At 41.5% G+C, this 24292-nt stretch overlaps 1 protein-coding gene across 1 annotated transcript in view; it reads left to right on the forward strand.

Moving 5' to 3' along the window:
* Inpp5a (inositol polyphosphate-5-phosphatase A) overlaps window positions 1-24292 on the forward strand; it is a 241932-nt gene that overhangs the window by 77802 nt on the left and 139838 nt on the right. The window contains 1 exon segment of the mRNA XM_063245014.1: window positions 4491-4532. Within this exon segment, the coding sequence (XP_063101084.1) occupies window positions 4491-4532 (42 nt within the window).

The following is a 24292-nucleotide window of genomic DNA, read 5'->3' on the forward strand; positions in this document are numbered from 1 at the left end:
AGGTGGCATGACAAGCTCCTCTAGGAGACAAACAGTTCCAAACACCACCACCACTTAGGAGAACCCACAATACTACTCTTCTTTTCCAGGTCTCCTGTTTATTCTGGCAGCAATCCTCAGGTGGGCCACCCACACTCAGCACCATGCTGATTCAGTTCAGCTGACGTTTTAAATTGACCACTAGTTACTAATCCACAGTAGTGCTCACATGTCACTGTTACCACCCCAGCCCAAGGTCCATAGAAACTCAGACACCTCTCACACTTACGCCTTTGTTGGCCTTGGTATGAGAGAGAATGAGAATACATGAGAGAGACTCTGTGTGTGTAAGGATCCTGAGCAGGAGAATGTGAAGAATTTTGTGTGGAGCCAGGGATTGTCAGATGCAGGATGGCAACTCTCTCGCTCCAGCTGACCCAAGTCTTTGGGAGGTCTCTTAGAAGAATGGATTGATATCATGGAGGGAGTGTCTTGGATCAGAGAGGGACAGAGTCAGGACAGTGATGACACAGCACAGAGAAGACTAGAAGGGACGGTGGAGTGCTTCCGCTCCCTTGGCAGACTGCCAGTGTACTCAGGGCAGTCTTTTCAACATCACTGTGACCTTGTCAGAGGTATTTAAACACTTTTTTCTAGAGAACCTCATATTGCTTCAATGTATTCTTCTCTGTAAGTATTTTCAGTCATTCATTTAGATTTGCAGTCTTGAGTACTCTGCATCTGAGTGGCCTCTTATAAACAATAAACAAACATAACTGTCTTTCTCCAAAGCACTTTATTAGGACTGTTTGGTGTATCCACATTCAGTATGGGATACAAGTTAGATTAATGACCTGAAAAAGATTGTGACCCAAGAGTTAGCTGGAGGAACCTGTTTTCCTAAAGTACTTCCCACTGTGCATAGTACCCAGTACTTTTGCACTTGTGCCTGGGATCATCTTGAGAAAGTCTGCTGGCAGGGGCCAACTTGGGGCCTGGAATGCCTGCTCCAGCATCAGCCAGGTCCCAGGGTGGGCTGTGCAGAATCTCTGACAGCATTTCTTGATTTCTGACCCATTTCACAGATGGGGGAGGGAGCTGTGCTGATAGTGGTATGAGTGGGATTTGGGGCCCAGAGCCCTTGGAGTTGTTTGACTTCTGATAAGAGCCAAAGCCAAGGGAAGCTGTGGTCCACCCGAGTCCTTGAGTGCTCTTCAGCAGACTGTAACTGGTTTTGATTTCTTCTTGTCCCCTTTTTCCTGAGTAGTTTTGTAGTCACATGAGGAAGTGTCTGACATTATCTGGGGGCTTTCTGGCTTGCTGAGAACAGTAGACTGGAGGGAGGCAGTGGCATGTTTGTGTATGTACTGAGGTGTGTACTGTTGGAAGACTGGACTTAGTTCTGAGTGGACAGCAGAAGTAGGAAGCAGCTGTGGAAATGTGTGGTCATGTTTCAAGAAGTCCTGCAGTGTGTTTCTCATCCATGAGGTGTAAGTGGGGATATAGTGTAAGGTAACCTGGGTCTGAAATCTGCCCTGTCAAGGCTGACTTCATTCCTAGCCTGAGGGATAGTCTAGAGAACTGAGAAGGAATGTGGGTTCTGTCCTTTAGAAGCTGTGCTGGTAGGACCCAGGGACATGTGTCAGTGTGTCACCATGGCAGGGTGCATATCATCATGGTCCAGCGTCACGCAGAAAGCAACACTGTCTTCATACCCTGATTTCCTGAGCGGTATTCCTGTGCCTTGGTAGTCCATGTATGTGGGAAGTGGCAGGAGTGGTGAGTCCTCCATGTGGCGTGGTAGGGAAAGGAGCTCCCAGTCAATCAAGAGCTCATTTATTCTCCTCTTAGAGTTAGTGTGGAGTTGTTTTATGCTTATATTTTGTTAAAATATAAGACAGCACCAAGTTTTCTAACATGTACTTTCCCCTATCCTCATTTAGTTCGGATGAAGTCCTATTTGCTTACCATAGCTGTAGCTCCTCCCTTTGCTTCAGGACCCAGTATTGTAGTTCTGAGTCATAAACTTGTGGTTAGGCCTTGCCTGTGGCCAGATGAGGGACTTGATTAGAGGGCTGTCATTTGCTTCATAAAGTAGTTCTGCTTTTACTTGCTGAAGGGTGTTTGGAGTGAGGATTCCTTTGAGATGCAAGTACCAGGTTGCTAATGAGAAGATACCACTGCAGGTAGAAACTTGAGGATCTTTACAGCTCTACACACTTGAATTGGTGGCTGCTTAGATAAAAAGTGGGAGGCAGTGCTTTTTTCCCTCCCTCCTGGAGACAATAACTGCAGTGGATTCTTGCTCTTTATCTTGAAGGCTATGCAGTGATCTGTTACACAGAGAGGTTGTTGTGGGCCCTGGCTGCTCTTGCATTCTCCCAAGTGGATGCACTGTGGCTTCCACAGAGGCTGGAGTAGGGCCTATCTCCCACTGATTTGGCTCCTGGTTAATGGGTATCCACCAGAGTCTAGTCAAGCAGTGAGGTTTGAGGGCCAGACCTGCTAAGAAACCTTATGGTTATGTCTTATTTTACTTCTAGTATTTGGTTTGTAGATATTCAGGCCATGTTCACCTTTTGATTGCTATGAATAGTGCTGTTGTCAATATGCATGTGTAAATTTCTCTGTGGACTGTTTTGTTCCCTTGATACTCAGGAGTAGAAGTGCTGGTGAAATGGTGCTCCAGGTTTAGCTTTTCCAGGAACTGCCACACTGTTTCCACTAGCAGTGTACGAGAACTTCTAATTACCCTTACCTCTTTACCAGTAGTGTTACATATCTCTGATTCTAACATTCAGGACCAGGGTTGTAGTTTTAACAAAAGAATACTTTCCTAGCACACACTAGGTTTTGAATTGGATCCCTAGCACTGGAAAAAAGAAAAAAGAAAAAAAAAAAAAAAAAAAAGAATGATCCTTGCATCTTAATAGTGGTTTAAGATTTGCATTTTCTCAGTGGATAATGACATTGAGCCTCTTTTCCTGTGTTTGTCCATTCTGTTCAAATCCTTGTCCAGTTCTGCTTTGTCTTATTGTGGTACCCTGCTGTTTCTCCTTGAAAGAATGAGGAAAAGAAGGAGGTGTTCCTGTGTACTGGAAAAGGGCTTTGGAGTCCTGTATGGGCATCTGAATCAGCGTTAGTTTTTGCTCAGGGTCTTGTACATGCTCTCCTCTCTGAGACTCTTGTCAGAGTTTTCCTCTTTGTTGAATTATTTGAAGTTTCATGTTCCTGCTTCTTGGGAACACCAGCTGGCAAAAGGAAGAATGTAATGGCTACAGTGTTGGGGCCCACATTAAAGCCTGGTTGTGACTAGTCACAACTGGGAGTGGACCTTTCCATTCTATGTCACAGTTACAGCAGAGTTCTCTGCCTGTTGGGAGTCCTAGTGTTAGGAGAGGTTTTTTGTTTGTTGTTGTTGTTGTTTTTTTTTTTTTCTATGTCATTATATTTAGCATTGTAGCCATTTTTAAGTGTCTAGTTCAATAGCACACAGTATATTCTCTTCCCTGTTCAGTGCATTATGGGAATTTTTGTCTAGTCTGCTGTACTCATTGGTTACAGAATGTCCTACTTCATGGTGTGAGCTCTAAGAAAGTGCTTTCTAGGAGCATCTCTGTGCACACCAGGTGAATGTTTTTGCTACCATGTCCATCTTTGTTGGGCTCCCAAACTTGGATTTGACTGGGTTTTGTTGGCCTCATCTGGAGAGTGATGGTGACCTGGGCTCACCAGGGTCATCAGGCAGGGTATCCAGGTCTCAGCTTATCTCCTCAGTAAGCAAGGCATTTTTCAGCCAGGTTATGCCTGATCCTGACCAAGAGCCTGGGGGTCTTGGTTCCTGTGTGTGTGTGTGTGTGTGTGTGTGTGTGTGTGTGTGTGTGTCTATGTAGTGGGGGTTTTTGTCAGTGCACCTGTCAAGTGGGTTCTAAAGGATTCTAACCATTGCAGCTAGTTCTCTGAAAACTTCTCCCTGTCACTCTCTTCCCTGCCTCAAACACCGAAATACCACTATGGTATGATTGACAACTTTTGCTCCATAAAATACTCCTGAGTACAGTTTCTTATGGTATGACTTTGGCTAGGCAGGATGTGTATTGGAAATATGCCAGCACTTCTCTTAATGCCTGTTATAGATTGGTTACTTTCTGTGCTGTCTCTTTCCTGAGAGGTGTCTAAAGGCTTCAAGCAGAAATGCAGTGCTGGTTCTAACCCCTACTCTATTTGGGGACAGAGCAGGGCTGAATTTCATGTAGGGGCACGGCACTGTGTGACCAGCCTTGGGCAGGTGAGTACTGCTTCCCTGTGTGTCACAGGAACATCTCTTGAAGTGTGGTCTCCTATTAAAAACTGAGTAGAATAGGGGTCCTTGTGTAGATAGGGGTCTTCCATGTATGTGCTCAACTCTTGACTATGAGGTTGCTCCATGGGTTTTCTTACTGAAGTTTCTCACTGATGTTTTGGGGCAGTGACTGTAATTTGACTATCTTTTCTTTTTTCTTAATTTACAGCCAGAAAACCTGCAGAAGAACTGGCTTCGGGAATTTTATCAGGTAAGAATTATTGAGAGTGTGTCTTTTCAGAATAACTACTTATATGGTATTTGTATTGTGGTGTTTCCACATGAAGGTCAGATCTTGTCTGTATGACAAGCTAGAGTGAGTGTAACTGTGTGGAAAGCAAGTGTGGCTATTACTGACTCAGATGGGATTCTCTGTTTTATTTTTAATTTTTTTTTTTTTTTTTTAGGAATTAAACTCAGAACCTTGCACTTTCCAGGCAGGCACAGGCCACATCTGTGTTTTAGAAGTCTGTTACCATCCCTTGACAAGCAAGTTCCTTGTCCTCCACAGAGGTCACTTTTTGAGTTCAGGGTTCCTTCCTCTGAGCTCATAATTCATTCCTCTTATGGTTGGGCCTCTGTGTCATCATGAGTGGAGACTGTTGTTTTGTAGAAGAGCCCCATTGGTGCAATAGGAGGCCTATATGGGCACTCAAGACAGGCAGCATTGGCACCCAGAGGGGTTGTTGGGACTTGGATGGCTTTTAGGATGATGCTGTTAGGATGAAATGCAAATTTTTTCTGTTGACCATCAAGCCAATGTATTTGTGGTGCTTGTGCTGTGGTGTATTCTGTCTCAGACTTGGGGATGCAAGTCTGTTTCCCACAGCATATATTTCAATGTATGTGGAGGGGTGATGGGAAATTAACACGAGGAGGCATGTACTCTCTTGGTTGTTCCTGAGTAGGTGGCATATGGCTGCTCTGAGGAGAAATCATGTAACTGAGACCTGCAGGATGTAAGGGCAGAGAGGCCAAGGAAGGCCTGGGGCTAACTGGGTGTCTGCAGTCCACAGGAAAAGGCCTGTATAGACTGGCTGCAGGTGCTTGGAATTTGTGGTCCATGGCAGAGCCAAGTCAGGCCTGAGGGCATTCACATTCCCTAATTTCTTTGGTTGTTTGACGGAGGTGAGTGGGGATGGAGCTTGTGTGGGAACCCAGAGAACCTGTTGGGAGCAAGGTGAAAATGGACACCCAGGGTCTGTGAAGCATACCTGCCTGTAGCCCCAAAGCTTGCTGGAAATTCTGACAGAGCTAGAGATTTGAGGCTGTACTGTGGGCAGTGGTCCATGCTGGACATCATGGGGATGTGTGTGTGTGTGTATGTGTGTGGCTGGCCTCAACCCTAATATCTTATGTGATAATTTGAGCAACCTCCTTTTCTTTTGCCTGTCATGAGTGTCTGCTTGGGTATTTGGAAGTAAAAATCCTTTGTTCAACATTTGTAAACTTCTTGTCTGCCAAGGATGGTACAGATCTGGGACAGATATCTCCTTTGGGAATAGTTGAGACTTAACTGGGGAAAGTTCTGGAAGGACATTTTGGTATGGAGAAAAAGGAGAAGTTGGCAGTCTGAGGAGGAACTCAGCTAGTGAGGGGACAAGGGAAAGACTGTCAGAGAAGGGTCTCAGGTAATTAAAGGTCAGGAGAATCCCTGTCAGAGGAAGGTCTCAGTGAGGGACAAGGGAAGGTTCTTTTATCAGAAAAGTGTCAGGTAGTGAGGTGTACATAGGAGGGTTCTACTAGAGAAGGGTTTGTAGCTCGTTATGGCCTGGGCCTTGTGAGTCATAGACTTTACTTTTTGGGCTGCTAGTTTCTAGTTCCTATGGAAGGCAGTGTGAGATGAGTGATATGGCTTCCTGTGTAATATCATATGTGTTTGTGAACCCCGCCTAGGCAGTGAGCTTGTATTTCTCCAGATTTGTCATCTCCAAAAGAGGGCAAGCAGTTCAAATCTTTTGTTCAGACCAGGAAGCAAACAGACTTGGAAAAAGTCCCAGGGCAATGTGGAAGATAGCCATAATGGAATGTGGTAGTGCTTTGTGAGTTGTGAACCAGCTCCAAGAGCAATGCAGCGTTAATCACTATGCAGAATTGTCTACACATAGGAGATAACAGAGGTTCCAGCAGACCACAGTTATAATGAGACTGCATAAGGGAACATGGTATTATGACAGGGTAGTGATGGATCCTCTTGGAGCTCTGGTCACTGTTAAGGTATGCAGAGACTGTGTGGTCAGCAGCACATGTGGCCCGGAGGGAGCCTGCCTCCTCACAAAGAGAGCTTTAAATTATTTGTTCTCTGGGTATGGGGTTGGTTTGGGGAGACAGGACCTTTTGTGCTGGTGTCTAGGTGTTTACCTGGTGTCAAGTGCAACCTTTTCTTGAAGATAATCAAGAACCAATCCTTCTTGGGGATAAGGCAACTTTCTGCAGCCCCAAATGTACCTTTGTAGGAAGATGCTGTTGGTGCAGTATTCATTCTGTTCTTTGTAGATCCTTGGATTGGTGCCTGTAAGATAGCACAGGTGACAAAGTAGAAGCAGGAATGATGAAACAATTGACTCCTGTGAGGCAGTGCCAGGAGAGACTAAATCTGAGTGTGGGATCCAAGAGTAGGTGGGAGTCCTGCCTTGTACAAGGCAAGAGCACTATCTTGGCTCTGTTTGTGTTCTTGCCACTTTACTTATGTGTTCTGGGTCTCTGCATTCTGTGGTAGGCCCTAGATGTAGTTCTGAGGGTTCTTCCTAGTGCTGCACAGCCTCCTCTCTCTGCTCTGCCACTTAGCTGCGCCCTTGTGCACACTAGTCTAAGAAAGGAGTGAGGGTGGACCAGGCCCTGTCCCTTTACCCAGAGCAGGAGGGACATGGGAGTGAGCATGTAGCCTATCCTTTGATGTGTGGTGAGGAGGATGAAGTGCTCATGGGAGAATCTTAGAATTGAGAGAACTGCAGCCTTCTGTATATGTCTTAGTATGTCACCTATCGTAACAGCATCACAGACATTCCACAGTGAATTTCAGAGTCATTGCCTCAGTCCACTCCTTTGTTTGATCACTCATACATTCAGGCACAGAGTATTTGGGAAGTATCATCAAGGACACATGACCTGTCCTGCAGAGCATCTATCTCACTGTGGCTTAGGAGTGTGGGTGGAGGAGCTGTTTTTGCTGGAGAGACTAGCCAGAGACCTGAAGGATTAGGAAGGGCCATTCTGCCTTTGCTGGTCAAGTGCTGATCTTGATTCCTCAAACTCTGCAAATGAGGTAGCTAGGAAATCAAGTTTAACTTTCTCAATGTTATTTATTTATTTTTAAAGAGGTAAAAAACCAATAAAAATGATACAGAATTTCAAAACAAAATAATAAGAAATTAATAGTGGTTATTATGTTGTGTATTGTTGTCTTTAGAGTCGTTGGTCAGATTACAAGATATAGGCACACACAATCAAACAATATAAGTAGAAACTTTTTTTAAAGTGAACTAAATCAGTAGTATAACTATCTCAGCTATCTTTTGTATGTATATACATTTTTTTCTTTTCCCTTCCTTTTTTCTCCTCTCAGATGTCCCAGTTGTTGTTCCCTTTTGGGCAGTTTCTTTCCCTTTTACAATATTGATGGTAGATTTTGAATTCTCATTTACTTTTCAGTTTCTAGGGAGACAGTATCACATTTACACTTGTGAATTTTACTTATTTCACGTATGATCTCTAGTTGCATCCATTTACCTAAAAAAGCCTTGAGTTTATCCTATATAGATGAATAGTACTCCATTATATAAAAATACCACATCTTTTTTATCCATTCCTCAGTTGATGGGCATTTGGATTGTTTCCAAGATTTAGTTATTACAAATTGTGCTGCTAGAAACATGGATGCTCTTAGTATTACTGTTGACTGAGAGACTGTACTTCAGTGCCAGCTTTCAGGAACGGGGGCCTCTCTGCCTTTCTCATAGCTGTAACCCAAGCATCTACCTGTCTGGTACATAGTATGTGCATAAGAGTTACTTGTTGAATAACATTCTGAAGTCATTGAAAAAGGCAAAAAGTGTAAATAAATAAATATTTCCTCCAGTCTCAGGTTCACTTCCAAATTGAGGTACATAGCCTGAGTAAATAGGCCTGTCTATATGACTGTACTTTCTATTAAGCGGGTCATAGGAGTGTGTATTTTTGCAATTCTCTCAGTCATATTTTTTTTGTAGACCAGGAAAAATATTTCTACGTAAATTAATATACACTATCTGTTGTAATACAATTCTTTATTGTATGTTTGTTTGTTTTTGAGATAGGATCTTGCTATGTACAGTCCTTTAGATTGGCCTTGAAATCATTGTGTAGTCCTGGTTAGCCTCCAACTCACAGCAGTCCTCTTGCTTTAGCTTCGCAAGTGCTGAGATTACAGGAGTGTACAATCATGCCTGACTCAGTTTTCTTTTTTTGAAGTGGTTTTCCTGATGATGGATAGGTTATTTAAATTTTATTTATGGTATTGATAAGGATAAATAGTATAGAGTATTGAGTGTCATACAAACATGAAAGGGCATTTTTGAAGTTTATTTTATTGAGATAATAAATTTTCTTACTTACTAATAATGTTACCAGATGGAGTTTGAGGGGAACGTCCTCCAAAGAGAAGATGGGAACCTCAAACCTGTCCTGCCCAAGAAAAAGGAAATAGGTTCATTGATTGCCATCACAGAAAAAGAATTTCAGGACTTGTTATTGAGAGGCATAAGTAGGTTTATTAAGCAGAGTTAATTAGTTTGGGACTGGGAATGTATATGTGGTCTTAAAGTATCCTTTAAGATGAGTGATTTATGTTGTTATGCCTAAAAACATTCTTTGAACCCATTGATTTGTTTTTTCATCTTAAGGTCAAGTTTCTCTCCTTTTCCTTATGAAGTAGGTTAATTTATGGACTTATGTATAAAGAGATTTGAGTGTCATGTCCTGAAACAAACAAACAAATGTGGGGAGTACAGATGTAGAGTACAGATATGGATAACTTTTGATCACCCTTAGAATTATATTCCTTGTCTCCTTTCTATATTTTTTCTTTATTTCTTCTGTCCTCCCTCAGTGAAAACCTGTAAGGTGAAAACTGATTCAGAGAACAGAGGATTTTCCCATCAGTAATTCTGAAATTTGCTTCATGTACAAAACTAGCGAATATTCTTAGGCTACTAATTGATCACAGCACTGCATTCGTCTGAACACGGTGCATTTTTATGGTTGAGAATCATTTGCATTGTTATCAGTTTCAAATTTAAAGAGTTGTAAAAGTAGTTCAAATATAACTAAAGATAGAGATAACCCAAATAGGTGAGCTAAAGAGGCACTGATTATTTTTGTCCATTTAAAAGTATTGCGCAGTTTGGGGGCTGGGGATTTAGCTCCGCGGCATAAGCGCCTGCCTTGGAAGCGTGTGGTCGTGAGTTTGATCCCTGGTACCAAAAAATAAATAAAAGTGTTCAACAGTTTTTCCTGACAGGAATTTTAAGAATCATGTGACAGGCAGTGTCAATGTTGAGTTAATGTGGAAGTATAGTTACTATTGTACCTTCCTGTCTTGAGCAAACTAAAACTAGGAAAAGTACATGTACCAGTGTATTTCAAGATCTAGCCAACAGATGGCACGGGTCCCTCTCTGAGGGAGGGACCAGGAGAGGTGAGCACTCCTGTCGCCCATTTTGTAGCATAGAGAATGTCCAGCCAGAAAGGTGAAATTTACAATGTCTGCTGTCTTATTTACTTTTCTTTTGTTGCTGAGACAAAATACTTGACACCCAAAATGAAAGAAGAGAACATTTATTTCTTATAGTTCTTGGAGGTTTCAGTCTATACTCAGCTGGCTGTAAGGTAGGATGGCATGGTGGGGCAGCCATTCATGGCAGCCCCAAACAGCAAGAGTGAACAGAGCAAAAGAGAAAGACATGTCTTTTTCCTGCCCTTACACTGTATGTTGGCTCTGCCCCTGGGTGGGTGCAGCACTCACATTGCCAATCCTAGTGCTAGATAACAAACCAATCACAAACGCTAGATTCAGTCAGTCCTCCTTCCCCATCCTGCCCTGTCCAAGCTTGCATAAGGCTTGGGGGGCCATTTGAACACAAACCCTAACCTCTAATGTCTAGTCCCAAATCATTGGACAGGTAAAGAAGCATGAAAGTATGACCCATAACAAGGAGGAAAACCAGTCACTAGTATGGTTATGAACTTGTGAGTTTTATCAATTCAAAGAAACTGATTTTGGTTTTATTGTGTCTGTTATTTTTGTTTTCTCTTTGATTTTTGCTCTTTTTTAGTAATTTTTCTTTTAGTTACTTTAATTTGCTCTTTGATGTCTAGTTTTTGAAAATAGAAGACAAATTTGACATGGGTATTATTACTGAAGTTCTGATTATATAGACGTAAAAAGAGGTAAATATTAACAACTTTATGTCATACATTTGAAATTTGATATGGAGCATGTTTTTAGAAAAACAAATTGTCGTTGTTTAGTCCAAAAGAAATAAATGAACACAATAAGTGTGTACCCATGAAATTAACAAAGTAAGGATCCTGGCTCCTTGCTGAATCTCTTAGTTAAACTTCTAAACTTCTCAAGTTGACACGATGTATCAACCATAGTCCATACAGATGCACACACACACACACATACCCACACACACACACACACACACACACACACACACACACACACAATAGATCCCTTGTACCTAGGTATTCATGGGGGATTGATTCCAGGACCTCCTAAGATACCAGAATCAATAGATGTTTAAGTTGCTTGTATAAAATGTTATAATATTGGCATATAACCTATGCACATTCTCTCTTATACTTTGTCATCTTTATATTACTTGTAATGGATAACACTATTCAGATTCTATGTGAATAGATGTTATACTGTGTTGTTTAAGGAATAACAGAAAAATAGACATGTTCAGTTCAAGCACTTTTCTTTCCCTAATATTTTTAGTGCTTGATTGGTTGATTACATGTATGCAAAACCCATAGATATAGGTATGGAGAGTTAATTGAATATATAAATTTTATGGTATAATACCACAGAATTCAGGGTTTGTTTAATATTTCAAAAATCAATCAATAAAATTTGGTCTGGCAACTGATTAAAGAGGAAAAACTATGTCTTAATAGATATAGAAAAAACATTTTAAAAAAACATTGACAAAATTCTAGTGTTAAAAGTTTTAAAACTAAGAATAAAGAAAAGAACTTCCTTAGCTTATAAAGACTTTGTTCAGAGCCCTACCACTCCCTTCATACTTAATGGTGGAAGATACGCTGCTTTTTTTTTTTTTTTTTTTTTGGTCTTTTTCTTTTTTATCGGTACCAGGGATCGAACTCACGACCGCCTGCTTGCAAGGCAGGTGCTTATGCTGCTGAGCTAAATCCCCAGCCCCAGATATGCTGCTTTTTTATCTAAAGGCTGGGAACAGGGCAAGGCCATCTGGTCTCAACTTTCCCATTTAGTATAGTCCTGAAGGGCCTAACCAGTGCAGTAAAGCAATAAGAAGAAGGAAGAAAGAAAAATCATACAGATGTGAAAGGAATATGTAAAACTTAATTTTGGCAGAAGACATGATTGGCTACATAGAAAACGATAAAGATTCATGAGATTTCTGCTGTTATAATATTAAGTGAATTTAGTTTTCAACATACAAGATCAGTATGAAAACATCTTTTTTATTAGCTGTGAACAGTTGGGAACTTGCAAGAAATAACATTAACATTAAAATGAAATATTTGGGTATAAATATACAACATGTCAATATCTGTACAGTGGGGATTATGAAGCAGTGATAAAAAATCAGAAAAGATATAGAGAACTAAAGTGATAATATTGTGTTCACGTTTTAGAAGGTTCAGCTATTTTAACATTTTCTCGTATCTGATCTTATAACATGGTTATCACATTTATATGGGCAAGGAGCTAAAAGAACCAAAACAATTTGAGGAAAAAACAAAATTTGGGTACTTATGTTATGCTATCAAGACTTATGAAAAGCTACAGCAGACCACAGAATGAGCTCTTGGCAAATGTGTAGAGGTTTAGATCAGAGTGACAGTAAGCAGAGAAATAGACGCGCAAGTACGGACAAGTGACTAGGATCTCTGGAAAGAAGTCATTAGAGAGGAGCTGGTCTGTTCAACAGAGGGCACTGAGATGACTGGATATCTGTGTGCCAAAATACCAGTAATATCTAAGCTCTGCATCATACCTAAAAATTAAGTCAACATGGATTACAGAGCTAAAGGTAAATCTTAGAACTGTGAAAATTTTAGAAGAAAACAAAACAAAAAAGAATCTTTGTGACTTTTGATTTCTTATAGCACCAAACGCATAGTTTATGAAATAAAATCAGCATTATGTTTCATTATAATTTGTAACTACTCTTTGTGAGACACTTAAGAGTGAAAAGACAATGTAGAGTGAAGGAAAATATTGCAAATTGCACAGCTAATGAGAGACTTGTATCTAGAATGTAAAGAGCCCTTCAAAGTCATCAGTAAGAGAGCAAAGAATGCAGCTTAAGCATTAGCAAAAAATTTAAAGAGCATTTCACCAAGAAAGACACATGGCAATTAAGTGTGTGAGAAGGTATTCTACATCACTAGTCTTTCTGGGTACAAGTTGAAATGACAAAGGGATACATGTGTATTAGATTAGTTAAATGAAAAAATAAAGTACAGAAATTGACAATACCTGTGCTGAGAAGGATGCAATGCCCATAGCAAGTCTTTCAACCTATAGCCGGTGCAAAATGGTGAGACCATTTGAGAAAACAGACCTGGTTTGTCTCATAAAGTGAAATGTGTAACTTCCACATGACCTAAGAATAACACTCCTACTTACTTACCTAAAACTGGCTTGAAAATGTTTATTTAGTAGATGCATGAAGCCAAGGCATACAGTGACTTTACTTGTAATCCCTGTCTTTGAGGAAAGCCAGACTTGAATGTGTCATGACCCGATACATGGCCCCTTGCCATACTGCCTAGACTCTGTGAGGAGCTGACTACAGAGGGTCCCACAAGTTCAGCACCAGATGTTTAAGGGTGGTGCTGGTTGCACACCTGTATGCTGTGTTTTTCCTTTGTGGTCTCTTTTTTCCTAGCCAGTTCTTCCCTGTTTTTCCTCATTTTGTCCTGTTTGTGTTTTCCTATCTTTACATCTCTTCTCCTGTCCTGTCTTGAAATCCCCTCTATCGGTGCCCATGATTTCCCACAATTTTATGCAAGCATGGGTCTCTCCCTTCCTTCCGGATCATGGGTTGTAGCAGCCATCATGACCTGCACGTCCTTTGGAGTTCTTAGATGGGCTTCCCAATTCTCTGCTGTACATGTTGTGCCATGCAGCTTGTTTCACTTGTTGACTTACCTGTTGGTTGGAACATGAAATTCTTATGTTCCATCCCAAACCACAGAGTCTGCATCTTTCCCATTCCATATCCAGCATGCAAGCAAAGACTGCCACATTACCCTCAGGGTGAATTGCCAATCTGGCTTTAGTTATTGTCACTGCTGCCATCACATCCATGCCATTGTCTCCTCTTTGCTGCTGAAGGCAGAAGCTTCTTCGTGGCTTTCTTCACCTGTCTTTGTTACTTTCGGGTCTTCACAGAGCAGCCTGGATAGGAACCAGGTCTTTACGGCTGTCTTTTAAAGTCCCATGGAAGCCCCTCCCTTGTTGTTGACTCTGCAAGTTCCTTCTTGGACCCCCTTCTTCTGCTTTGGCCTTAGTACCTCTTCATCCACTGTTCCCTCTGAACAGAAACCTTACTTCCCTTCCTTCTTGTGTTGCCAATTTCTCACTTTGATCAGGCTGTGTAGCTTCACCTGCCTGGTCAACCTCTGACGCTCCATCTTCCTGCTTTATGTAATCTTGCAACCTCTTTCTTCTAATCCCACTCCCACCTTTCCCAACATTACTTTTCTTTATTACCTCTGTCTTTCTCACATACCATCTACAGTGGTACAGTACCTTGGTTCACAAGCTTAATTTGCTTTATGATTTATGGGAAGATGATTGTGTTTATGTTTGTGTGAGTGTTATGATTTGTGCATGGATGTCCCTTCAAAGCCTCATGCAATCATGAGGGCAGGCTTCTTGAATTTGTGGTGGATTTGTAGACCAATGCAGGGATTATGAGTGTAAGTACTACACCCATGCTACAGTGGGTGGCCTGCATACAATATAAGGGGCAGAAAGAGTCTTCTTTCTGTGCTCTTCTCTTTTTGCTCTTGTTGCTTTTGCTATCTTTTGGCCTCTATGAACTGTCACCCCTCTGCCATGTGCCAGTCTGCCTTGAACCCAGCTGATTACAGACTGAAACCTCCAAAACTTTGAGCTAAATAAACCTTTCCTTCCTTAATTTTGGGTGTTGGGTATTTTGTTGCAGCAGTGAGAGAAAAGTAATCAAGACAATAGGGAAAATGGATGTTTTGTCTTCTGATACAAAATTTGAGAATGGAAGCAAAATTTTGCTAAATGCTTTTGTTTGTGAACTGAATTGTTTCCAAACAAAAACATTCATGAACTGAGACATTACTGTAGTCTCACCTCATTCAACAGAATCAAGGACCCATCTTCTGGGTCAGTGCCTGGCCTAAAGTAGGGGGTGACAATAAAGATTCATGTATTAATATATCCTGGGTTGAAGATTCAGTGATATCTTATAGTAGTCTTGGAGGTACAGGAAGAGCCAGTTGGGAAGTTGGCAGATGAGACTGGGAGTGGAGGCCTGAGGAGTATCCTTAGCATAAGGGTCTGAGACTGACTGAAATTGGCTTGAGCATCAAAGGTTGGACCAGGCCCATGGATCTCCAGTGCATAGAGCATATGAGTTCTGGCATTTGAAGCTTCTTGACAGAGGCTAGGCTTCCTTCCTCTCAATTTTCTCTCTTGGCCGAGGTTAGGGGAGCATCCTGGCCTGATTTATACAAATGCATGGTGAGTTTGGTCCAAATCAGATCAGTGTAGAACTGGGACCCTGGAGAAGGTTACTTGGGGAGGAACAACCTTTCCACTGCAGGGTATTCACCCAAGGAGATCTGGAGACTGACAAGTCCTGTGCTAGTGTAGTCAGTCTGGCCTGAAGACTTTTAGCTTGACGTATAATTTGTACATAGTGAAGTCACTGACCTGTAGTACCTCTCATTCAGTTTTGTAAACAAACTCCTGTGGCACCTTGCCCAAGGTGGGGCCTCGTTGTCTTCTACCCTGCTTTTTGGGTTGCCCTCAAGTTTCACAGATCTATCTGGCTTGTCTATGACCAAACCTGCCAAATGCTTCAAGTCTGTCTCCCTTCTTTTACCTTCCAGACTCTGATGTCAGTGGTGCCTGGGCTGTCTCCTGACCCACCTCTGGGAACAGAGCTGCATGGGCATTTGTGTGCAGCCTTCTATGGACACACATACCTATTCTTTTGGACCTACTCTCAGCAGAGGTTATTAGCTGTAGGCACATGTATGTATAAATCTGTAAGAATTTGCCCAAATGAGGGTGTCAGGATGTCATATGCTATCAGTAGATGAATCTATGATCACATTTGATGGTGTCAGCTGATTACTCTCTGAGACTGTGAAGTGGTTTGTGGCACCACATACCCAAGGGAGCAACACATACCTGAGTGGGAAGAACCCGAAGTCACCAGCCCCATGTGCAGTTCTCTCTGTTTTGAGTAAACTTGATCTGCCCTTTAGATCTTTCACAGACAAGTGGTCAAGCAGGGAAGCCTTTGAGATTTGGATTTTGGAACCCATGACCAGGGCCTATCATGTGCTTATTGTAATCTGGAAATGGTCAGAAATGGGTCTGTATGAAATCTGGGTACACGTAGCTTCCTGAAAGAGGTATGAGAAGACATTTTAAGGCTTCCTCTGCCTACTAGTTGCTGCTGCTACTGGTCAGTTGAAAAATTAGGTGAGTGTGTGGGGAGCAGGAAGGAGGCCTTGTAGTGCTGCCCTGGCCTTTAGTTTAATTGTGCTTCCATCTCAGCTGGTGGAAAAAGCTTCATTAATTAAAATCAGTTTGTTCAGTTTGGCATCTCACAATGAAAAGCTTTGTTAAGACTGACCCAAGTTCTATACTTCTGCCTTTTTCCACTACTTCTTTACAGGCAGTGGCATCCTCTTCTGTCAGCTCCCAGACACGGTTCAAGCCAACTTCTGTCTGTGAGACAGAGGAGTACAGCATAGCTGCTAGTCTCTCTGAGGAAACTAAGAGCACACTGTGGCCTGACTTCCTAGTGCCACCCTACCTGCCTGTGAGGTCATGGAAACTTGTAGCATCCTGAGCAGGGGAGTGAGAAGGACATGGCTGCTGCTCACACAGCAGCTTCTTGTGCTTTGTGCTGCTGCTGGCGTGAGATTGTGGAAGGCAGTATGTGGGCCATGAGGAGCTGAGTCTAGGGCTTCCTGTGGGCCACAGGACCCAGCATGGGATGTCCCTGAAATGACCCAGCTCTAGGGGACCTGGAGGAACAGCCACCACCAGAGCCCTATGGGCGCAGGATTTTTAAGAACAGGGCATTTCAGCATGGTTGGTGAATTCCTTTGTCCCTTTCTGGCCCTTATCCTGGCTGTCAGGCTCCTGGTGGTGTGGCTTGCACGATGGAATTCCTTTTTAGGTCACTGTGATTCTCCTCTTTGGAGGAGGCTGAACAAGGCCTGACTGTTGCTATTTTTAACTTCACTGTTTGCTGGGTGTAGAGTTGGTGGCCTTAGGCTTGTAGCGGCCTTTTTGCTGGAGTGTCACCTTTAAGTGTGCATATGTGTGTGTGTATGTGTGTGTGTATGTGTGTATGTGTATGCACATGTACATTTATGTTTTATTTCCTGTGTTCCTTATTAAGATTTCTGATTTTTCAAAAAATATTTTTCTTGAGCTTTCCTGTGAAGACTATAGCTGATGAAAACAATAGTATAAATGCTTATTTTTAAAAATCAGTTGCCTATTTTTTCTTTTACCTTCTGTCTTTCTTTCCCTCCCTTCCATCTCTCTTTCCTTTTCTGTAGAATTTTGGTCCAGAAAACACGTAACTCTGGGCATTGACTTTTCTAATTGTCCCAAGGTAGAGTATGGCTAGTTCTGTTGTTGTGCAGTGCTGAGTATGGGACAGGGTCTCCAACTCAGGGGAGAGGAGATACATAGATGCTTGTTGTCACATTCCTGCTTGCCTTGAAGTTTGTACTTTCCCAGGTATGTTTCCAGCTAACTGTGATGTAGTGAGCTACCTTGTACATCAGAGTAGCCTTTGCCTTCTGTCCTGAGGATATTCCTGCTGCCAGGCAGCTTGTTTGGTCTGAATGAGCCTTTTACATAGCTGAGGGTCCAAAGTTTCTCTTTCGGCAGGCAGCCAGTACTAGGAGCTATTTGGCTGTCTTGCAGTTACTGCGAGGACTATATGTGAGCCCTCACCTTTTCCAGGGGTGAAGGCTAGCCGTTTTGTGTCCTCCCTGCTGTGCGCTGCAGCATTTGATATAAGTGGTGATGTCAAACTGATGGTGCCTGTCAAGACCTGACTCTTTCTTTGTAGTTTAACCACAAGACTTTGTAGCAACCATCTAAGGAAGTCACACAGAAGCAGACACGTAGAAATGTGAAGACATCAGGCAGCATGTCCCTGTAGGAGGTAATAAAGCAAGAATCCAAGGCAAATGTGCTTTCTAGAAAGCTTTGCTTCTCTCTCTCTCTGCTGGCCCCAGACAAGAAAAAAAATACACATTATTTGATTCTATTTATGTAAGCTCATCTTTGTGCGCTGTATGTACATGTTGGAGACATCTAGATATGTTGATTGTTGAGGGAGAACGTTAAACTATTCCTATTGTGATTGAGGAATTATCCATTTTTCCCTTTTCCTTGTCAATTTCTGCCCTATGTATTGGTCACACCCACATTTGTGGTTGTACTGTCGTCCTGTACATTGTCTGTGAAGGTTATGAAATGTTCCTTTTCATTTCACAAAGTCTTTGGTCTCTCATTAGTACACCACTCTTACCTTCTTTCCTCTTGCTCATTGCTGCATGATGTATCTGTTTTGGTACCTATGCTTCTAGTCTGTCTTTCTGATGAAAGTGTGGCTCTAACAGGCAGCATGGGAAGGGCTCATTTCCCCTGTATAGCTTCTCCCCAGAGTGTCTAGGCAAGGGCACTGTGGCAGAGTTTCTTGGCAATAGCAGTATTGTTTCTGTGTTCTCTCTGGTATGGTGCCACCAGCTGGCCACATGAGAGTGGTAATAACCACCTTAAATGGATTAGTGCTGTTGAGGAACTGGATGTTTAGGCATTTATTTGTATAATTTTAGTTTAATCAGCCACATGTGACTCATGGTTGCCACCTTGCAGGTCTAGCCATTAACACTTAATGTAAATATCAACATGGTTGAATGTGGGTCTGCTAGTTTATTGCTCATCTTCTGTTTATGTACTCTGCTTTTTGTTCCTTTGTTTCATCATTACTGCTTTCTTTTGGATTTTTTTTTAATCTTTTGCATTTAAAAAAAACATTTTTGAGTGGTTGCTTTGGGCTTATGATATGCAGTCATATGTCACTAAAGACAGGGATACATTCTGAGAAATGTTTTGTTAAATGGTTTTCTAGTTGTGTAAACATCTTTAAGTGTAGTTATACCCATGAGAGGTGGAGGTCAGTCATAGGATGTTACCAGGAGACTCAGTAACCATGAGACACAGGAGTCTGCTGATGGAAAAATGTTCTATAGTAATTATTTTAATAAGTCGAAGGAATACAGTCTAAACTAGTGATAAGTAGTATAGCACATCAAATATGTAAACAAAACAATAGCCATTTATCAACAAATATTATGTTTTATAAATAATTGTGCTGTACTTCTATAGGGCTGGAAGCACAGTAAGCTTATTTACCCCAGGATAACCATAAATGCAGTGCTTTATGGCTTATGTGTTACATCTGTATACAATGAAAACCTCAGTAGGTAATGTTACAATTGTTGCTCAGCAGTGTACAGACCCCCTTCCTCGCCTCTAGCCTCAGCTGTTTTTGGAAATAAAAGATTTACTGGAGCAGCCTATGGCTACCTTTGTGTTCCTGAGCTGCTATCCAGAGAGCTGCAAAGCCTCAAATGAATATCTGCTTCTTCAAGGAGAGGACCTAGTCTAGTATATTCTTTGAAAGTGCTGATGGAGATGTCATGTCTTTATATGTCAAAAGCTGTTTTTCTATGAGAACACTTAGCTGGATATTTAATCCTTGGTTCATATTTTATTTCAATTGAGCCTTTCCAAAAAGGCTTTTCTGTTGTTGTTTTAGTCTGAATGTTGCTTCTGAAGAATCTGGTGCCAGACTTTACTGTTATCACTCTTTTTATCTGGAGGCTCTGAAGACTTAGCTTTATGTTGAACCTAATTGTTCTACTAGCACTTCTTAGGATTGGTGCTTTGGGTCACTTCTCAAGTACTCCATAAGCCTTTCCATATCTTTCTTAGCCCTTCCAGTCTTTCTTACATTTTAAAATTCTTGGATGGTAGTTTTCAATACTAGTTCTCTGAATTGTATTGTTTTTTTTGGGGGGGGGTGTGGAGGAAGCATAGCTAATGTGGGTGTCATTTCTTTGCCTTTGCTTCTTTCATTATTACTGTATTTGTATTTTCCTTTTGCTTGATTTTGCTTTCTGTATTTCATAATTTATTTTTCTTTTCTGTGGTTATTTTATCTTTTTTCTCAATTTTTTTGTCCTGATATTAATCAGCTTCTTCCTTTTTGGGGCAATTTCTATTTTGTTTTCTGTTTTTGGTTCCAAATGATTGTTTGAATATCTTTAATTTTATTTTCAGAGTAGACTTAAGTTTTACTCTTAAACCTAAGTCTTGGTTGGTTTCCTGGAATTACAGATGTTTCTTTCTATCAGTGTAGAAATTTTGTCTCATTCATTCATTCGTTCATTCATTCAATCATTCAATCATTCATTCAGTGTTGCAGGGACTCCCTAAACATCCCAGTGTTCATTTTCATTAGCAGTAGTGTTTGCAGGATTCCTGGTGTAATGGCACCCTCTTCTGTCAGTCTAGGAAAGTTCACGTAAATTAGTTGTGTTGTTTTAGTGTTAGCACTTTGACTTTATGATTCTCTTTTTTCTTGCAAGGACCTACTTTCACATCCTTTTCTTATTTTCTCCTTTAGCACTCAGTTATCTGGGTCTGCTGCTTTGCTTTTGTGTCTTTCTCTTTTCAGATACAGTGCCCCAAATAATGTCCTTTATGTTAGCTGCAGGCCCTTAAGCATCCCTTCGCTGGAACCCATGTTCTGATTGCCTAGATCAGTGATGGCAAACCTTTTAGAGACTGACAATTGTTGTCATTTCCCAGATTGTATCCCTTAACCCATTTATTTATCACAAAGTGCCAACACTGAAATTAAACCTAAACAGTAAGGTTTTGGTTTAGAAAAACCAATTGTTATGTGATGCTTGGCTGCTAGAGTGCCTTGGTTTGCTTGCCAACAGAGAGACCTCTGAGTGGCTGCTGTGGTGTGTATGCCATAGGTTGGTCACCACTGACTTAGATGCTTCCCAGCATTTTCAGAGTTCCTGGTTGTGTCCTGAAATCTGCCCCAGGTCCTTTTAGAGGTCATCCTATGTCTTCCTAGATTTTCTTGACCTTTATTTATCCCGGACCCTTGCCCTCATTGAGGTGTCATTGTTGAGTATTGCGTTTTTTCTAATTATAGTTGTTTTGTAGTTGCCACATTGTCTCTGACCTGCAGTAGAAGGTGAGATTTAGTGGTTCTCTATCCATATGTAGTTACATATCATATGATTTGTATATTATATGTATAACAATTTATATAGAGTCTGCCAAAAAATGTACACACTTTAGCAGTTTGCTGTACTAATAAATGTCTGGAAGCTAATGGCAACCACTTTGAGCACCTCTTGTAATGATAGAGGCCAAAGGTAACTTGTATTACATTCACAATGTTTCAATAAATTTAGTGTTAAAATATTTATGTTTTTTTCCTGATATGTGTGTGTATAGTATATATATCCATTTTTACTACTTTCCGTTAATTCTCAGCATCCCAGTTGTCCCTTTCAAGACTGGGCAGGTCTGTTCTTAGGAAGTCTCTGGGTTTCTTTCATATGAAGGTGTTTTTATTTTCCTTTCGTTCCTGGAGATGTTTTTACTAGATGTCATCTTTTTTTTTCTTTTAGTACTTTAGAGTTCCACTGTCTTTTCATCTCAGAGTTTTCTGATAAGAACTTTAGGCTAAATGAACCATAGAGTAATTCAGGCAGTGCTTCCATCCTTGTTGTGTTACTTTCTTTAGCAGATTGGAAGGTTTTTTTCATCTTCAGTTTTCATCAGTTTGATTATACTATGCCTGGATAGGATTTTCTCTGACTTGTTAGGTATCTACTGAAGTTGTGGAATCTGTAAATTTCTAAATGTTTCATCAAATAAGGGAAAAGTTGGGCTATTATTTTTTCAGATATTGATTTCCTGTCAAATCTCTTTTTTCTTCTCCTTCTGTGATACCAATCACAGTCATATTCTACATGGTGGCATTTTGTAGTATGCCATGTTCAGTCAAAATGGACCCATATACCACAGTGGCCCTATGGATTTAGTGGAGCAGGAAGATTCCTGTCACTTAGTGAATGAATAGCTGAAGAAGAGACAAGAGAAAAAAGAAGCTGCAGAAGGAAGAAAAGGAAGAGGAGAAAGAGGAAGAAGAAGAGGAATAGTTAAAAAAAGAAAAAAAAAAACCCTAAGAATATTTGCAGAAACTCCTTCAGACCTTAACAAGCTCCATAAAAAACCCAAAAACATGGAACCAACCCTGGACGATTTTCATTAATAGAGAGGAATGTGGGAGTATATTATCTGATCATAAGCAAATCTGTGTTGAAAATATTAAGCAAACCAAGCAAACCACTATGGACATGTTATCTGAAGAGTGACTTCTTAAATGCTCAGGCAAGTTGCTCAGAGGTGTTCCAGAGGCATTATTGTCACAAGAGGTGACAGCTCCATGGTGTTAATGCTCTCAAGACTTTATGGAGGGACAGGAGGTAATAGCTTCATGATTTAATCACCTTGAAAACCTTCCAGTGGGACAGGATGTGAGGCAGAGGATGAGATATAGATGATCCTGGCCCTGGGTAAGCCTAGGCTGATGGGTGTGTTGTCTTAGTTTTTAACAAAAAGCCTGAAAAGTAAAAGCTCACCTGGATCTTGGAGTCATTGTTCTGCTTATATGGGTCTGTCTTGTATGCATAGCTTAGGCTTTTTCTGTACCTTGAGTAGGTTTTCCTTCTGAGCACACCTCAACAGATTCCCTTAGGGCTATTCCTATACTGAGCAAGCAGATCACCAGGTCGCAGGCCCAAGGGGTACCTATGACAATGAGTTCAAGCCCCACGCCAGCTGTGCAGATCTGGGCTCATGTGGTATTATTGGTGCTCAGTGAGAGGAAAACAACGACTTCTATGGGAGCAAATTTAAGATAATAGTCTTTGGAATGAAATCAAGTAGATAGATTCCTCTTAAAGCAAAAATGACAGAAAAACTCAGGATAGAGCATGTAGTGAATTAATTACATAGCTGCTGAGGCATTAGCAAGGGATGACAGACCTTGTTTACAAGGCCCACAACATGGGTCCACAAGCCTCTGGCTCCTTTACTTCTCCCAGAGCTTGTGACCACATGCTGTGGTTTTCTTCATATTACAGAGGGGGACACTGAGGCTCACAGGACTATATCACACAGCTCATCATGACTTGTCCTCACCTATACCCTAGTACTACATGGGAGGCAGGCAAAACTTGCTGAACGTGGCTACAAGTGGATATTTGCCCTTGTCATCATCATCATCATCATTGTCATGAGCACACATGAACAGACTCCGTTAGGGCTAGGATGCTCATATCCTTCATTCCTGTAGGCTGGACTAAAACAGAGCAAGCCTGGAGACAGGCAGAAAAATGAACTTTGTCTCATGGTGGTGATGCTACCCCTCCTCACACCAGCTCCTGGATCCCTCCCAGCATCACTGTGGCTGAGGCATCTCTGTAATTCATGGTGAAGACAGAACAGGTCAGGAGCTGGCCTGAGGGCATGTGCTGGTGACCATGGAGTAGTCTTCAGACTTCTATGCTTGGAAAAGGTCCTGTAGAGATAAAAATGGAATTTAGCATGGGGGGGGGGGTTGGATATCTACGTATGTGGAGACCAGGCTGAGTTCATCTATAGTTCTGTCCTGGGTTCACACCCTGCCTGGCTCCAAGAAGAAAGGAGATCTTACCTGCTGTTGCACAACAGTCCTTGTTTTCAGAGAAAGGTAGAAGGTGATTTTCATATACCAAGACGAGGCTTTTGAGAAGCTTTAATGCAACTCAAAAAAGAGTCAGCATGACAAATCTTTGGTCAGCCAGAATCTGTCTCCTGTAGCCCTTGCCATATAATTCTGAGTATTAACCTCCTCATCACCCACTTCTTGCTGTTTTAAATCACTTTGTCATTATCATATAAGAAAGTCACAATGCATTCCTTTTCTGAAAATACTACAGTGTAACCTGAGAAGGCCTAAGCACCTCTTGGCTCTTGCCAGCTGATCTTCTGGAGCTGTCTATGTGGAACCACGCTGGGCCTTTGGATCTTGGCAACTGGCTGCCAGTCAGTGCCCAGGGGAAGTGCCTGCTATCTGCAGGACTCATAATTATTGGTCTCTTTTGGGGTCCTCTCTGCCCCATCAGGTTTAATTATGGTCCAACTGCTGTGATCATGAGAAGAGTGGCTCAGGTATTCTCCTGGCTGGTTTTAGAAGACCACATTTGTCCTTTTCATCTGAATTGTCAGATACATTAGTACCACATCACATATAATGTTCTCTCACATCTTAGAATATCTGTAGAACTGTAACCTTTGCCTTTCGGTGCCTTGTGGTACTTACAGGC

This window comes from Cavia porcellus, unplaced genomic scaffold, assembly GCF_034190915.1.
Source record: "Cavia porcellus strain 051 isolate PalLab524CR breed Dunkin Hartley unplaced genomic scaffold, mCavPor4.1 scaffold_2, whole genome shotgun sequence".
NCBI lineage: Eukaryota > Metazoa > Chordata > Mammalia > Rodentia > Caviidae > Cavia > Cavia porcellus.